At 40.8% G+C, this 18,400-nt stretch overlaps 1 protein-coding gene across 1 annotated transcript in view; it reads left to right on the forward strand.

Annotated features, from left to right (window-relative positions):
• cdk19 (cyclin-dependent kinase 19) overlaps positions 1–18,400 on the forward strand; it is a 49,457-nt gene that overhangs the window by 25,878 nt on the left and 5,179 nt on the right. The window contains exons 5-12 of the mRNA XM_054618685.1: positions 6,091–6,148; positions 7,053–7,184; positions 8,954–9,097; positions 10,423–10,492; positions 10,610–10,682; positions 11,966–12,063; positions 12,235–12,313; positions 15,098–15,343. Coding sequence (XP_054474660.1) covers positions 6,091–6,148; positions 7,053–7,184; positions 8,954–9,097; positions 10,423–10,492; positions 10,610–10,682; positions 11,966–12,063; positions 12,235–12,313; positions 15,098–15,343 — 900 coding nt within the window. The remainder of the gene's footprint in view (positions 1–6,090; positions 6,149–7,052; positions 7,185–8,953; positions 9,098–10,422; positions 10,493–10,609; positions 10,683–11,965; positions 12,064–12,234; positions 12,314–15,097; positions 15,344–18,400) is intronic.

An 18,400-nucleotide genomic window follows, 5' to 3' on the forward strand; every position in this document is an offset into this window, starting at 1 on the left:
GGTGGTTCTATCTTCTTTGAATAAGGTCGTCCACTATTATGCAATCGCTGGCAATCCTCGGTGATCATGTGGTGGCTGGACATCACATTATATAAAGCTGCAGGGATCAGGGAGCAGGCTTTCACACTCGGCCTCTTTCTGGTGATCTACCAGAAAGATCTCTGCAGGCATTAAATGCTCTGTCTGTACAGCGGCGCCAAGGAGGGTATTGTCGAGCTGAAATGACAATGTGTTGAATGAAAATGTGCTGACTCTCAGCTTTTGTGGGATTCAGTCAGTTTTGCATGTTAAGTCAATTGAGTCATTCCCAGAATCTGACTTCAGAAAGTAAGTCCAGTAGATGACCAGGGTCAAACACTTTGTAGTCCTGTTGCACAAGTTAATCTTAAATCACTCCCCCTCCAGACTCAGGTTTTTACATTGGTTGTGCTGCAGCATGTTATTTGGTTCACTTACTTGCTTTTGGCACATAATTTGGTCACCTTTGAGGTGCGACCAGCTGTATCTATATAATACAGCATCCAACATGAGTGATCAACGTTAGACGAATGGGTCATCTCATGATCTTTAGGTAACTCAGATTACGGTCTAAAACAAATGATACAAGATATTCAGTTTACCCGAGGGCCAGAAAATACTCACATTTGAAAAGTTGGAACCAGTGAAAGTTTTGCTTAAATAATGACTTTAATGATCATTTAAATAAAGGTTATATGCTTAGCTGATGGGGAAAATACATACTGTATATGTATATTGCTGTTTGCCTGGCTATCCCTACACAGGGAAGGCCAAAGTTCGGCATTTCGTCCGTTGCCATCTCAGTTTATGGCCGTCGGAAACTTGGTTATTATCTGTCGCCGTATTGGTTTTCGTCAGTCACCATCTTGTTTTTTGTCTGTCACCATCCTATTTTTGTTATGGAACCACAAGTGACATAATAGGGTAGAGCTCAGTACAACAGAAGGCTGAACAAGAATTGTATTTTGTGCAGCGGCATCTTGTTTTTCGGCTGTAGCCATCTTGGTTTCCGGCTGTCACTATCTTGTTTTTGGCAGTGGCTATCTTGTTTTTTAGCCTTCACCAATCTTGTTTTTTGGCCGTCGCCATCTTGGTTTTTGTCCGTCGCAATCCTTTTTTTTTTATCGAAACAAGAAAATACATAAGTGGGTGGAGTTAAGTACAAAAGTAGGCCGAACAAACATTTTTTAGGCGAACAGAACGTTTCAATTCACTTTCATGAACTGAAAGCACAATGTGAAATGGTTAGAGTTCTGAGATGAAAACATGGACAGCATGCAGACACTGTAAATTATGTTAGGAACATTTCTATCTTCAACGATAATGACATACTAATAAAAAACAGGGCAATTTGCAAGGCTTTTGTTTCAGGATTGTGCAAATCCTGAAACAAAAGAAGAACAACAAAAAAAACGAAAAGAAAGTTATGTTACCCTCAAAGCATTAAATACAACTGTAACTTTGCTGCCAAGCAGCGTCTCAGTGCTCCTGTGCAGAGCAGAAATTACGAGTGGGAAGCCCCCTCTCCTTCACAACAACATAAACTCTCCCACAGGAGCTGCGTGGTTGTTTTGCTCCCTGAAGGTCACACCACATCTTATCTGAGCACCAATTCTTCCGGCCCCTTTATAACTATTTTCATTGCAGGCGGATGGAATTCTCCATTGTCAGACTCTTATCTGACTCTGTTCTAATGTATTGCAGTTGGTGCCGTTATTTTGCTGTCTCATTGCCAGGGCTTCCTGCCATTGTGGCCAGAGAGCTCCCTAAATTCTCCCCTTCTACAACTGGTCCTTTTTGGTTCTTGTTGTCGGTCAGATCATCGTCTTTGTGCAGGTGCCTGGCTCTTATTCAGCCCTCTCTCCGTGGGTGGAAGAGAAATAACAAATCATAATTCATAGTGAGCACGCTGCTGCTTTATGGAAAATGCCCCCAAGGCCTTGTATTGTTTTCATAGTTCATACATGAAAGCTACACATCTGGTCGTGAGTTATGTTGTTAATACATGTGGGAGGAGGAGCATGAAGACAGAAATGTAATCTGCTGCTGTCTGTAGAGCTGTGGGGGAGAGTTGCCCCTACCGGCACATCCTCCCGTGCTCCACTGCTTCTGCTGTTACGTAACAGCGTTTTTTTCCCGCTGGTGTATTCAGCTTGCTCGGCGTTTCTGCGCCGCAGGTACCAAGCATGTGTTTTGCATTGCACAACTGCATAGCATCCCCATCCCCCACTCGTTCTGCCGCTCCTCCGCTCCTTTTCTCTCCCCCATCCCTACCCACCGCTACCCACCCCCACCGGGCTTATGTAACAGCCTCTAGCTGGTGTGTGCCAAGCCCACCGCCCTGCATGCCTAGCTGAGTCAAGATGCTGACTTAGCAGCTCTCCAGGCCAAAGCAGAAAGCTCAACGGACTGTACCAACAAATCTCTGCCGGGGGGGGGCATTTCTGAAGGTGATCAGTCGTTGCGGTAAATCCGGACTGAACTATATGTACTGTACTGTATACATACAATACTGTATTCCTGGTGGTCCCACACAGTCCCACTGCCGAAGCACAGGACGGATGATGACGCTGCCGTTATAAGGGCTGGTGTTACGCGCATAGCAACAGCACTGCTGCTAGATGATGCATCAGTACATTTTGGATGTTAAGAACGCAGTAAACAGGTTTCTATCTTCAATGATTCTATTAAACAATGAGTATTATACTCTTGGCCTTGCAGCATTGTTGTATTTTTTGTTATTTGTATGGAGAGAGAATGTCCAAGGGAGAATCATGTCTACCAACCTTTATTTTTTGACTGTATGTCCCCCCTTAGACAGGAAAAACTATACAAAAAATAAATTACTAAGGTCTATCACTATTTATTAAAGTCCTTTCATTAAGTTTTTTTCAGACGCTTCTAGCGGAAACAAGCAGCTATGTTGGACATCCATAAACGGTGAGGAGTTGCCCGAGCGATTACCTACTGTCTGCATTGTTCTCGATCACTACCCGACCAATTTCTAAAACCGTTGTTCCCATTTGTCACAAGCAGGTTCGGTGTGAAAGCATGCAAAGTCATACTTGCATAAACTTAAAAAAACTACTACATACCATTTGCTGTCTGTGCATGAACTGTGGGCATTAAGAAAGTAGCCATAACAAGAGTAGACTGTATTTAAGAAGAGAACGTGGTTGACATGACGTCACCCATTGGTTTGTGGACTGCGGTTTTAAAAGCCTTGAGTAGGGCATTTTGGCGGTCATCATCTTGCCTTTTTTGCAACCGGTGAACTGATGTGACCAGGTTTAGACGGTGGAGGAGTGACGTAGAGGTGCCGTGAACAAATTTGGTAGGGTAGCGTCAATCACAAGGTAGCCCCGCCCTAAAGCATACCTGTCTTTATGGTCTGTTTTACTCTAAATGGGAGCATCATTTACTAAATGAACATCATGCTGTATTGAAGAAGCCTTCAAACTACAGATGAGACCATAAACTCATTAAACAATGTTTAATGAGGTAAGAAATCATCTGAGAATCATTTTCTCATAAACTTCTAGACAATCAGACTTCTTTTTGCAACCAGAGAAGTCGCCCCTGATGGCGATCAGAGAGAATGCAGGTTTAAGGTACTTCACTTCACGTTTTAGATCCATAGGTTGCCACCTGATTATGAGGCAAACCACAAATAGAGCTGAAGAAAAAGACCAGGGACGACTGTTGCTTTAGCTCTAGAGCGACTTAACCAACCAAGGTGGTAGTGGAGGTATAAAAACAGTTTTGTCATTGTCTTTATGTATTTATGTTAGATGTAAACAGGCAGCACTCTAGGAAAGAACCGCAGACAAAGCTTTGCCACAGCAACACATGTCGCCGTGATCTTTTTAGACGAGGTTCAGAAAGAAAGATGCGGCATGATGGAAAGCTAGTTTTTTCAAGTGCACCGCTGCCTGAATAGCACACAGGGGTTCATTGTGACACTCAAAGTGGACCAGCGGTTGTTAATGGACCTGTCAGCCCGTTCATCAACTTGCCCAAACTGCTGTGTAAGGGCGCCTCTGGCTCCTGAACTGGCCCAGTTTGTGGGCCAAAAAATGTAGATGGTTTTGTAAAAGCGGGCCACGTCTCTTAGGAATAAGTTTAGCAGTCCTCGGGGGGGAATGGAGTTTATTTTCCCCTGACTCCTGATCCATTTATGAAACCAACCAACTGTAAATGATTGATTTTTCGCCAGATGAATTCATAAGGAAGTCTCAATTTTGGGGGCGTGAAACACAATTTGGTACATATTTCCGAGTAAAAAGCAGCAATAACAACAGTAATATATATTTTTGCTGCCTTCCCTCGGCTGTAATGCCGTGTGCTCTTTTCAAACAGCCAACATGGCGTTTTAATTCAGTTAGGCCTGTTTAGAATATGAAAGAGGAGCTGGTGAGCCTGAACTCCTCAGGCCTCTTAACAGACGTCTGGCTTTGTGTTTGCCGATCGCAGCGTATCGTGTCGCGGACATGAATAATAGACCTCATTAGTGGTGCGGTTTCCATGGCAATGTTACGGTTTTTTTGCCAGGCTGATGTGAAGTTCACCGAGCCAGAGTGTTCACACGGCTGACCGGCCGTTTGACAACAAGCAGACACCGCACCAGAACGCACAAGACTGTAAAACATTTCCCTCTGATCAATATGCTGCAGTGTGCCTGTTTGTTTGATGCCCATTCAGTGGATAACACACACAGTACTTGTAACCCATAATTATATGTAGGAAGTCTAATTGGTGCTCATTTCTTTACCAAACCAAAACACAAATATTCTCTGGATGGAAACCTGTGGCGTTAAAGCGGCACTCATTCGTTATTTCTTTTTATCTTCTTTTATTGTGGCAATAGATGAAATTATTGTGTTTTCAGCCAAAAAGCTCTGGAAACTCAAATTATGCCGCCAGCTCAACACCCTACCTTAGACAAACTAAGTAAGCAACTAGCTGGGGTACGCATTGAAGCAAAGTAATAAATGCAGATATTTCCCCTGGAGCCAAAACAAATGTTTTATTGGAATTAACATAAGTCAAGTAGACACAAACATTGTTAATGGGCAAACACAGAGCCGCCCAGAGGTCTTGTCTATAATGTTGAACGTACAGTGGAAAGGACTCCGATCATTCTCTTATGTATAGGCAACATCAGGCTTGATGCAAGCATTTCTTTCCTGACTTTGTCAAACAAAACGCAACAAATTCATACGAAGATGGTTAGATTAGCGTACACCAGTAATTTGGATTAAAAAAAAAAAAAGTTAAAATTATAAAGAATTACAACAAACGTTTACACTTTTTTTTTCAATGCAGCAACAAATTTGTCAAAACTTAAACATGAATTGAAATCCCAGTAAATAATGTCAATAGTTTATTATCATAGGACTCTATTGAATTGATCGGCCCCATTGTTGCAGACACCAGATCCAGCTACTTCAGTGATAATCAGCCCCAATATCGGATATCAGTATCGGTGCATTCCCAATTAAATCCAAAGTGTCAGAAACGTGAAAACGACTTGTATTTTGCGATACGTCCTCACCGCCTCCAGAAAAACTACTTCGCTTCGAGGAGAGTGGGCGGCGACTCTGGGACATGGACCTTCAGTTAGCTGCAGCAACTAGCATTCAACCCCCCCTATTTGTTTGGAGCAGGTGGCCAGATAGACATTGGACCGTTAAACTTTCCAATAAACTCCTCAAATAGAACACATGGGACTGTATGTACTGTATGTGTTTCTTCAGTCCTTTTTGAAACTCCCACATGCATACTTTTGTCACAAACTCCTATGTGTACTTGCGTGGGCTGCCACAGGATTCCACCGGAGTTTAAAGTGCACTTTCACAAAATGGCTAACTGACGTGCTCTTGTTTACTTTAGTAACCAACAGGGGAAGCCAATTCGGGCCCACTGTGCACCTGCCACTCTCTGCATTTAGAAAAGAGAATCCAAGATAACATTGTGTGCATCCTAGCAGAAGTATAACACATGTAAATGAAAGTGATCACCAAGCTTTTTGTATTATTCACCAGTATCTAATACTTCTCTCTTCTTCTGCAGAAACCAGCGAACATCCTGGTGATGGGGGAAGGTCCCGAGCGAGGAAGAGTTAAAATCGGTAAGGAGCATTTCCGATTCAGACTTGTTAAATTGTGCAAATTAGAGGCACCACCAATCGCTGTGGTGACAGTGGATCAATGAGGCTGTAGACCTGTTTGGGCGTCCCTGTGGCTGCAGTGTTTAACCTACTGGCTCAGAGGGAGACGGGGAGCTCAGATCAGTGCTGTTACGTAAGCCGGCTGGCCAGGGGACTGTTGAAGGGTAACGCTTCAGTGCCGGGTGTCTATTTATAAACCCCGGCACACTGTGGTAGTACTAAGTTATTGTTTCAGTGCTATTACAGGCTCACACCGTATTTCATTTTAGCTCTGTTTTACATATTTTAGCTGCTGCACTATTAGATTTGTTATTACTGGAATACTGGCTTTATTATTTTTACTTTAATAAGAAAAAATCAAGCTTTTCCCTGGATGACTCTCTCTTACTTCAGTTCAGCTGTGAGTTTTGAGCTGTTACTTCCTGGCAGAGAAATTCACATTCCTTAAAACAAGGCCTGTATTTATCAAACTGCTACAAGTGAAGGAATCAAATTTAAGATCAAAGAATAAAAGCTATTAATCAAATGTCTTATTGCTTAAAAAATGCTCTTAGATTGAAGAGAGAGAGAGGGAGAGGAGAATTCGGGGAATGACAGACAGAACAGATCAAGGGAAAAGATAAAAAAAAATAACGCTGTTAATTTAAGCTAGTTTTCTTGCTGTCAGTTTTAACTGTTGTAAGTGTTTTTATGTGTTTTATGGTGTTTGTGATTTCTTGAATGATTCAGTATTAGTAGGTTAGTATCTGGGCTCCGGGGCCCTCGCCCTCGGGTACCCCAGGAGCCGGCAATCCCCTGACAGGGGATCCCCCACCATATCTTTGTTCAATAACGTCCTCCGTCTTCTCCACACTTCTCCCCGCAGCTGACATGGGTTTCGCCAGACTCTTCAACTCTCCCCTCAAGCCGCTGGCGGACCTCGACCCCGTGGTGGTGACGTTCTGGTACAGGGCCCCCGAGCTGCTGCTGGGGGCCCGGCACTACACCAAAGCTATCGGTGAGTCCAGGCTCACATGTGCATGACAAACCCTACATGTGCATGTATGAAAACAGAGGTGAACATACAACTCTCTGTACCAACTCAAGACTTTGATCCCTGATTGTTTGAATGTAAGAAGTTGCCGTCTCCGCAGCACAATGAGTGTTGTAGCACGTGTCCCTCAAGGTCTCACAGTGTCAATAGGAACACACATTCCTCTGTGGCAAGCCCCATGTGATCTATGGTCTCCATAGCAGGTGTGTCTACGTGTCTATATTTGTCATTCCTGGAACACGAGACAACACTGCGCGGGTGTCTGTTTGTGATTATCTAAATGTGTTTGAGGTGTGAAAGAGACAGAGAGACGGTCAGATATAAAAATAAAATAATAAAATAAACAAAAAAAAAATACACTTCTTTACTTTCTAGAGTAAGATGAGAAGATCAATACGACTTTCAGATATGAGAGTGGTATTGATTTTCTCATATTACTCTCCGCCAAAAAGCAGACAAGCCTATTTCCCAATGAAGAGTGCCAATGTGTTATCTCCATGGCAGTGGAACGCTCAATCCATATCTGTGAATATGAGCTACTCTCTCTCAAAACCAGAAACCAGAGAAGTAATTCTTACACTTGTAGAGGTCAACAAGTGTAAAGTCTACAGCTTCTACATAGACAATGATTGGGAGACTGATTTTGTCTTTTTGTTTAATAAACAAATGAGCTTTATCTATTGTAGTCTTCTCAGTCAGAACATTTTGCTGGCTGCTCTCAGTATCATCTTAACCATTGTTTCCTAAACATTTTTCAGGGGTACCCACTATTTCAAAAATTACAAACCGACCCAATTTCCACCAGTTCTAATGTATAATTCGTGAGAAGAGCAAACTTGTGCTAACTGAACGACAATCTTTACTGCCATTTCCGCATCCCGTTATATTATCTTGAATAAATCAACCATTTTAGAGAGAATTGCATTTGAGAAATTACAACTTTGTTTTATGCATAAGTTAATGAAAACATATAGACATTTTTAATACTTAATACAGGAGACAATATTATGTTAAGTAGAGTAATCAGAACCATACAAAAATTCAGGCTCCCTCTTGTGGCCCAATAGTGTACTGCAGGTGTAAATGTTAAATGAAAGACTATGGCAGAAATTCTGTAAATTTATTTGGCGACCCTAATAAGAATGTTCCTGCAACCCACCTGTGGGTCCAGAACCCAGTCTTTGGGAACGACTTATACAGAAATATTTCTCAATTCATTGTCTTTGTAGCAGTTTCACATTTCATACTTGATGACATTACACATTTGAGTTTTAGCTTTAGCACTCTAGTTTTTGGATTTGGGGGGATGTTGTTACTAATGTCTTAGACCAAAGGAATAACATAAAGGATTTTTGAAAAATGGGCGGCAGTTCCTCCATTAAATGTTCCTGAACTTTCATAGTACAATTTGAATAATTTACGTCCAAGTGTATCATTTTATATCAAAAACCTAATTCCCAGACATATTTTTCTCACTTTTTTTCTCTCTCAATTAATTTAATTAAGATCAGCAATCATTTGGGTCAAAACGGCTCCTAACTCTTGCATGCAGGTAATAAAATGATAAAAAATCTTTAATATGAACCTGTACCTCAAGATCACTCAGACTATGTGGCGTCTTTGTGTGTGTGTGTGTGTGTGTGTGTGTGTGTGTGTGTGTGTGTGTGTGTGTGTGTGTGTGTGTGTGTGTGTGTGTGTGTGTGTGTGTGTGTGTGTGTGTTTGTGTGTGCCAGATATTTGGGCAATTGGCTGCATCTTTGCGGAGCTGCTAACGTCCGAGCCCATCTTTCACTGTCGCCAGGAAGACATCAAAACCAGTAATCCTTTCCATCACGACCAGCTGGACCGGATATTCAGCGTTATGGGATTCCCCGCAGGTCTGCACACACTACACACAACCACAACCACGCACAGGACCAGTGTCAACCACCGGCATCGCACTGGTTTTCACATCAATGTCATTTTATTTTGTACTAAGGGGATATGGTTTACAACTTCTGCATAAATGTGCGTTAAAGACAAACACTTACAATTCTGTTGAGTGTTTACTTAAAGATGCCCTACGGAGAGTCTTGTAAGTTATGGTTAGATTCTGTGTTTGTAAATTTGTGTGGATCCCAGGGGTCTAGCAAACATGTTGTGTACACTTCCTCACTTGAAAACACTTGAAAAGCAGTTGCAAACATTGCTCTATTAGCTCTAAAACTCCACAATGTAGCTTTAAAGGGCGGGTCCTTTATTTATTTATTTAAATGACCCATAAGTCACACAATAACACAAACAACAGATCGATGCAGCTATAGACACAGAAACTCTGGTGTTCTGCGAGGTAAAATTACTGTTTTTCTCAATGGAGTCTGGTGGGTTTGAAGACAACTTCAGAGCTGTCTGACGGCAGGGTAAAGCGATGAAAATATTAAAAATGTAGTGTTTTAAACTGATATTGATATTTATAGGTGGGCCCTTTTTTGGTGGCAAAATTTGTGTTTTCAAAGCAACAAGACTCCATTGACAAAAACAATAATTTCCCCTCACAGAGCACGGGAGTATACATGCAAACCCACTTTAATAAATCAAAAATGACCCTTTCAGTTATTTCCAAACTTAGCCCACCTAGCGTTGACTCAGCTAGTGCTCTCATTCACATTGTTCATTACCTTATTGATTAGCTTACTTTGGTGACCTGTGTCCCTGCTTTTTTCTCAAGACTGAGTGAGCGTTTCCATTTTAATAAAACAAAAAAAAAGACTGCACATAGAGTTGACCTTCAAAATATAAAGCAATAAACATGTAAAAAAAATCAAATGTTTGTAAAACAAAATCATCGAGTGTATCTTTAATTTTACGTTACTGACATCATATGGTGATTATGCTGTTATTATACAATGAAGAGTAATACCAGAAAATACTTTTTCAAGACTTTTGGAGCTGCATGTGACCTCTACACTGTAACCAGTCAGGGCCGAGTGACAAGGTTCCTCACAGTTTAGATTCAGACATCATTAGCTGTCTCTCAGCACCATCAAATCAAGCACAGGGTCTTAACACAAGCATAGTTCTGTGAAAGCTTCCGTTTCACACACTGTATATGAAAAAAGTGCAGTAACTGCTTACTGAGATCTTTAATTCCAAAACAAAAAAAAGTCTTATATTAATTTATTGGAGCTATTAGCTTGGTTGTGTGTGTCTTTGTTTTTCACAGATAAAGACTGGGAAGACATTCGGAAGATGCCAGAGTACCCAACACTGCAGAAAGACTTCAGGAGGACAACGTGAGCGGATGCTGTGATATTCAAACTCATAGAACATTTAAAACAAAAACTTTAAATATAGTCAAACTGCTTTTTTTTTTTTTTTTTTATGTTCTGTTGGATTTTCTCAATTAACAGGTATGCAAACAGCAGCTTAATCAAATACATGGAGAAGCATAAAGTCAAACCAGACAGCAAAGTTTTTCTGTTGGTAAGTACACCTGCAAGATCACCTGCACAAACCTGAATAATCTGAGTCCGTTCCAACATTATGAAATCTTGTTTTCTCCTTTGGAACTTTGCATATTGTGTTGTACTGGGTTATGATTGCCAACCATGAGTCATATTTAACAGGGTAAATATACATCTAGAAACCTTGTGAAAAAATGCCCTTTTAACCTCTTTAGATCACAACCCCTTTCATATTGTGAACTTATTCAACAGTACATGCCAAAAAAAACTATTTCTTTGTATTTTTATATTTATATTGTCTTTTCTTCCTGTGAAACAAAATACGGCCTGTGCTTAGGTAAGCTAGTACCAACCAATTTCAACCAATAATATCATGACATCCTTCCATTAATTAAACGACCTGTGTGTGGAACAAAAGTCCTTTACATCTTCGTTTCGGGCAACGATGTGAAGGATTTGATTTAAATCCCCTTTGTAAATGTACACCGCTGAAATATTCTGTTTCACTGGGGAATACTTCAAGCTAAAGACACTCTAACTTCTGTTTCACTGGAACTTTAAATGGCCAACTTGAGTGACACTCATCTGATTGACCCAGTTGATTGGAATCTACCATTGATCACCAGGTCCTTGAGTGGCCACCGCAAAGTGTAGCCGGGCTGCGTTTCTCCCAAAGTTGATTCTGTTTCAACCTTAACGTTTTTTTGGGGTGGGGGGCATTTTCTGTGTTCCCCACCCGCCGCAGTTATAATGCTCTACCCGCATTGAAATGAATGGGAAGATTGATGTTTTCGGCGCAATGCCTGATTTGAAGGGGTCGACCGATTGGTTAACTTTTTGCAGTTTAAGGACAAACCTTAACATTCAGTACCAAGGAATTATGTTAAGGTTTGTCCTTATGAAATTGACATTTCAAGTCACTAGTTGTGCAACATTGCCAGGTGCAGCTTCAACTCCAAAGAGACCAACACATTTTCCACAAGTGGAACAGGGCCCTCAATCAATTAACACATTCTTTTTTTATAAAGCTTGTTTTGTTAAGGATGTGAGAAATGACTGTTCGGTCCAAACACTGTGACAAACAGTAGTATGTATGGAGTTTGCTTTAGCAGTGCACATACAATGTGTTCTCGCATGAAAGGCCCATTGTCCTGCCAACTTTGAGTAGTGAACTCCCTAAACTCACTTGGATTTGAGCCAAAACAATGCGGAACATGTTACTTTCTGACGACAGTGTTAATTTAAAAGTTCTGCAGACGCTTAACTACCTCCTAACACTGTGTTATTCTTTTCTGCTTTCAGCTCCAAAAGCTCCTCACCATGGACCCCACCAAAAGAATCACATCAGAGCAGGCGCTGCAGGACCCGTACTTCCTGGAGGACCCGTTACCAACCACTGAGTGAGCCTTAATAAACTTTTATAAGAGCCTTTGCCTTGATTCGGCCAAAGTATAAGTTTGAGGAATTTGCTCTTAATCTTTTAACCAACCTCCCTCTTTTTTTCCTGTGTTTTTTTGTCGGTATGGTGGAATCAAAGTGGTAACATTAACATCCTCTGCGATTGTCTCTAGTGTGTTTGCCGGGTGTCAGATCCCCTACCCAAAACGAGAGTTCCTGAACGAAGACGAGCCCGAGGAGAAAACAGAAAAGGTAATTATCCAGTGCTGCCGAAAACAAGTCATGTGAAAAACACATTGTCACGTGTCCACTGTGCCAATTTCATGTCATTACTTCCAAGCAGCTTTCATACTCAGGACACACACTGCAGATTGTTGTTGTTATGATACAGCCAAAGAGTACATTTGATTCTGATGGTTGGACCATTTTCAAATGAACCCATAATTGCTGTAGAAAAATAGTAAAGCTGGGTAGCCAGGTTATTTTTGGCATCCATGGGCAAAAATTCCATCATAACCTCAGATTTTACGTTTTGGAGGTGGAATGCACTGGAGTCCGTTTTTGCTGAGCTTGGTTTTAAGGCAAAGGGTTTTGCTAGTATTGATCCAGTTTAGAGGTCGTCAGTGAGCACCTGCTCTAGTGAATAAAAATCTAGTGCTCAGGTTGACAGTCGGGTGTCATCGGCATAGATGAATTTGCAGGATAAAAGTGTCGGGTAAAATGTTTGTATAGAGGTTAAACACGAGTGGGCGAGAACTGATCCTTGTGGTACCATGTTTGTCTTTGTTCTCAATGTTACATTTGATAAAAATCAGTGTTACAGTAAGACTGTTTATGCTGCTCAGTTGAATCAACAGCCTCCTCCCTGTCCTTCAAACTATTTTTACAGCGTGATAAATCACTGTGTGACTTTGCCAAAGGCAGGGATGAGCAAAAACATGCAGAAACAAAGTGCAGCGGGGATTGTTTACCACAGCTTTAGTTACTTTATATATAATAATCGGATATTACACATGCTCATAGACTACAACACATTTCAAAAATATATATATATAAAATATATATATATATATATATATATATATATATATATATATGCATGAGTTGCTTACTTCAATTGGTGAGCTGTCCCACACTTTCCATCACATATTGAAAAGCTTTAGAGCCAGACAAAGCAGATCTATGAATCTGACTGACATGCCTAAAAACCTACCTTTTTAAAAAAGCCTTTCATTAGTTGTTTCCTTTGGAGAGACGTTCTATCTCTAAATTTTAACTTTTACTTTTCTTTTTTTTCTTATGTAGCACTTTGAGATTGTTTGCTCAATATAAAGTGCATTACAAATAAAATTCATTATTATTATTATTATGTTTTCTATGCCTAATATTGTTCCCATGCTAGTCTGTAGTATACCTGAAAAAAATAGTCTGATGTCTGGCGTTTTAGGCATTTATACACATGACCTGATGCTAAACACTTATGGCTATGTTTATTATCCGTAAAAAAGGGATAAATCGGTTGTATTTAAGTGGGGTTGTGTGAGGTATATATACAAAGTCAGTGAATTAAATATACTATATGACAGTTTGGAACACAGGAGTGTGTTGATGTGTGACTTTGGTTAGTTTGGTCACACAATAACACAAACAAACTTACCGATTAAGGCAGCAGTCCCCCAGCAACTACATTGTTCTACAAGGTAAAATTCCAGTTTTTTTCAATGGAGTCTGGTTTATGAGAGCATGGATGGATACAACGGCTACAGTTACCTGTTCGAAAGCTCTGTCTCATGGAAAGGTAAACTGGTGAAAATATTCAAAATATAGCGTACACTTAAACTGATATTACATATTTTAGGTGGACCTTTCTCTTAGGTGTTTAAAATATGTTTTGCTGCTGCCCCCGTCTAAAGCAGAACCTTGCTTTGCTCCCGTGTTGGTACTCCGGTCTTTTTCCCCAAAGTAGGGGCGTACCATCATCTACTGAAGCTAATACACTGACTATGAATGAGTACCTCATACAACCCCACTCCAGAACATCAGCATTATCCCTCCAGTTATTTAAAACGTCCTACTCATAAATAGGTTCTTTTATCATAATCCAAAATCTACAATCTTATTTTGGACAGTTAGTACATTTTCCAATAAAAACCATGCTAGTAGAAAGGGTTTACTATTTCAGGACAAATAAATTAAATAGCATTTTAGGCAGTCAGAGCGAGAGTCTATTGTCCACTTATGGTTCAATCACATGGAAAGCTTGAAGGGCAGATTCCTAAAAAAACATCTCTAGGCAACACATTCTGCAGCATGACCCCATCAGCTGGCTTCTTCTGAGAACATGAAAACATTTTTTGTAATAGATGGTAGGCCTCCATGACTATCCCCAACACACACATAAACAGATGATGGGAACCATTACTTTTTTTATATACACACAATTGGAAAGTCATTACTTGTTTTCAGAAGTTTTTCTTCATCGTGATTATGTTACTATTATGCGGTAAACTTATACATTAGTATGCAATGGCAGAGTGCCACTGTTCCCAGCTATGTTGTTCATCACATTATCCGGAATTAATGTAGCGTTAGCATGCTATACTTGCTTGTTTATTCAAATTTATTTCAATATTGAAGGTGTCGCATGTCCAAATTGCACCAAATTCAACACTGTACTTCCTTAGGTCCCCAGATAAACCCCCACCAAGTGTAAAGTAAAACAGATGAGTGGCTATCGAGATATGCAAAGGACACAGACAGCCTAACAAAGATTCCTTACTTCATAGTTAGATAGTGATGTTAAGTTAATAATAAGTTTGATTGCATTGCTGTCATCTCAGTGGCAAAGCAGAAAAGAGAAGCTGACAGATAAAACTGGAGCAAACAGACTATAACAATTGAAGAAATAAACTGATTTCACACACGCTTCATTTCTTTTGATTTTCTAATTATTTTCCTCTCACCCACTCCCTACAGCCAGACTCTTAATCAATTTCGCTACGCTTTTTATTGTTTCCTCTTTGTTTCCGTTCCCAGAACCAGACCCAGCAGCACCAGCAGACGACGGGTCAGACTCAGGCCCAGAACCAGCAGCAAACTGCAACCCAGCAGGCCCCATCCCAGCAGAACCTGGCCCAAACCAACGGCACCAGCGGAGCAACGGGGGCCGCCACCGGCGTGGGTCTACAACACGGCCAAGATCAGGGCCCCCCCAACAAGAAACCTCGGATCGGGCCCTCTGGGGCCTCCTCAGGCACTGGGGTGCTACAGTCAGAGTACCAGGTTAGTGGTATTTATTCTCCTGAAGGAAGTCATTGGCTGCTGATAAGATATATTTATCTTCTTGTCAATTACCAATTCAAAACACGTCAATGAGCCACGCTGTTGGACTGGGTGACATGTTCATACATTACTAAATGTGTATTAATCCGACCCTGAAAATAGTCCCATATTATTAATTTTTTTTTTATTTATCTTTTCAGTAGGAACGAATAGGAAAATATCTAGGATTGGGCAATATGATGGTTTACATTGTGAGATGATAGAACCTTTGCAACCAATTTTCCACCATTGATACTGAGGTTGCTACCCTTTTTGCCCTTTACGGCAGAAATTGGTCCTATTTTGAGTAAAATAGACCATAAAGCTGGGTATGATTTAGGGCGCGGCTACCTTGTAAAAGACAGGTTGCTAACACAGCTTTGTTCTAGCTCCAGAATTCTCCTGTCACTTCTTATTGCAAAAAAAATGTTAGACGGAGACAGCCAGAATGCAAACCTCGAGGCTTCAAAACAGGCAAAGTGGCATTTTCTGACAAATTAAAGACTAAACATATTCAATTAATCAGAAATTCAATGACCAATTGAAGGATAATGAAACTATAGCTTAGTGAGGTAATAGATACTAAATGTTCTCTCACGTGGCTGTGTCTGTCAACTGTCAATGTTAAAGATGTTTAAGATTTCTTCAGGATGTTTACAGATGTTAAGGAATGTCAGCGGTGTAATCTAAAGTGTGTGTGTGTGTGTGTGTTTGTGTTTGGCAGCTGTGAGCAAGACATAGACACATATACACCAAACAACAACAGCTATCTGATAAGGAGGGTACATTCCACACTGTCCTGCTGACAGCTGATAGCGAATCACTGTGTTTGCCCAGCCGCTAGCTTCTGTTTCCAACTCCGTTCTATCTTTGGCTCCCGTCACAGGAGATTTCTAAGTGAGAGAGAGAGGGTGATGAAATGAGGGCAGCGACAGGGAGAGAGAGCATGTGTCAATGAGTGTAACTGCACAGAGCATTGTGGGATAGAGGTGACTGTAGTAACCTCTCCTGCCCGTCTCTATAAGTGTGCTGCGTTGGTGAGGCCACATGAGGTCGCTACCATGAGTACTCTTAAGTATCTCACAGATAGAGGTGTAAATATAGCAGTGGCTGAGGCTTCATGTGAGACAGCTGCTCGGGCCTCAGCACACATATAAATAAACGGGGGGAGCGGGCTGCCGACACACCAGGAGGTTTGTTAGCTGTCTGACTGCGCCGTCACTGTCAGCGTCCTACTTTTTCCAACTCATTGATCTCTGTACCACAGGCTACCCCCCCAACCACGCATCACTCTCCAATCATTCTCCTGAATAGATGCAGCGATGCACATGTGACCAGGGCTGGGTAGTGTAGACATGTAATGAGTTCAGCTGAGGTCCCAGCTTCCTGTCCTCCTGTGACTCAACTGATTTCAGATGTCCATTAGTTGCTTTTTTCTCTTTGCTGGTAAAAAAGTTTGATAACGCTCCATTATTCCCATGTCGGTAATGCATTAAAATCTGCTTTGGCACTATATCATTTCAGTTATAAGCACACTTCGTAATGCTTTATAACAATAATCACAACACATTTTAAGGCAATTTATAAAGACTGATAAGGTCGGGTAGCTTCATAATTGCTGGTCAATCTCTGACAATTTCTTGCAAGGACCATAGTGTAGTATAATTCCCATAGTTGTAATATATTATAATCTCTTTATAATGCATTATAATCACTTTTGTGTTCCAGTAGAATGTGATTATAAGTTACTCAAGGTGGACGTAGTCATTGTGAAGTCAACCATTGGTTTGTGGACTCGCTGTCACCCTGTTGTTTTTCTTGCAACCAATGAACGGAAGTCACCATATTTGGAATGCGGAGGAGTGACGTAGAGACGCCGTTAACGTCTCTGGTAGCGGCAGTGACCTGTCAATCACAGTAAGCCCGCCCTAAAGTGTACTTCGCTTTATGGTCTATTTGACTCTAAATGCACCAACATTTACTAAATGAACATTATGCTGTTTTGAAGAAGATTTGAACCTAGAGATTGAGACCACAAACTCATCTTTAGTTTACTGAGGGAGTAAATCAAGTGAGAAGTAGAGTCATTTTCTCATAGACTTCCATAAAATCTGCCTTTTTTTCCTGATACAAATATGGTAACACTCGTTCATTGGTTGCGAGAAAAACAACGTGGCAACGACCGTTATTCAAGATGCCGTCAGCAAAATAGCCGAAAACGGCAGTCCACATGACGTCACGATGACTACGTCCACTTCTTATATACAGTCTATGGTTTACACCCCTCGAAGGCTGTGTTCTTCTAACGTGCTGCCTGTCTTCTACTGCATTCAGATATTTTACACGGTTTCAAATACACAAAACAATGTAGATGGTCACATTATGAACCTTTTTTTTTTCAAAAATAAAAAGCTATTGGGCCTGGTCTAGGTTCCTTTAACATTTAACCAGACTTTACTGATATTGAATGACTATTTACGATAGCCATTATCCTTCCAATTAGCCTGTTGTAAGCTTATGCTAATCGCTAGCGCTAATAACTTATACTGATCCCTAATGCTATACGCTAGCATATACATATCCCAGCCTTGCATCTGAAATTAAATTCACAAATATTTATAAGGCTTTATACTGTATTATGTATATGTCACTATAACTGTCCCATAGCAATAACAAATAGCACTATCAATTTGCATAAGCATTAGAGATTAGTCCTCGCGATTAGCACTAGCTATAAATTCCAGCAATTTGCACTAGCAATTTGAAATAGCAATTAGCATTAGAGGTTATTCCTCACGTTTAGCGCTAGTGATTAGCATAGGCATATCAAAGGCTAATTGAAAAGGTTACGGCTATCCTGAACAGTCATTTCAAATCTGTAAAGTCTGGGTCAAGGTTAAAATAATGTAGACTCATAGTTAGTGCACTGTTTTTTATTTCCTTTAGTGTCGCATGAAAGCACTGGGGATGGTTTAATCTAAAATGAGCTGGAACAACAATAGACGCTAACATAACCAA

This window comes from Anoplopoma fimbria, chromosome 18, assembly GCF_027596085.1.
Source record: "Anoplopoma fimbria isolate UVic2021 breed Golden Eagle Sablefish chromosome 18, Afim_UVic_2022, whole genome shotgun sequence".
Classification (NCBI taxonomy): Eukaryota; Metazoa; Chordata; class Actinopteri; order Perciformes; family Anoplopomatidae; genus Anoplopoma; species Anoplopoma fimbria.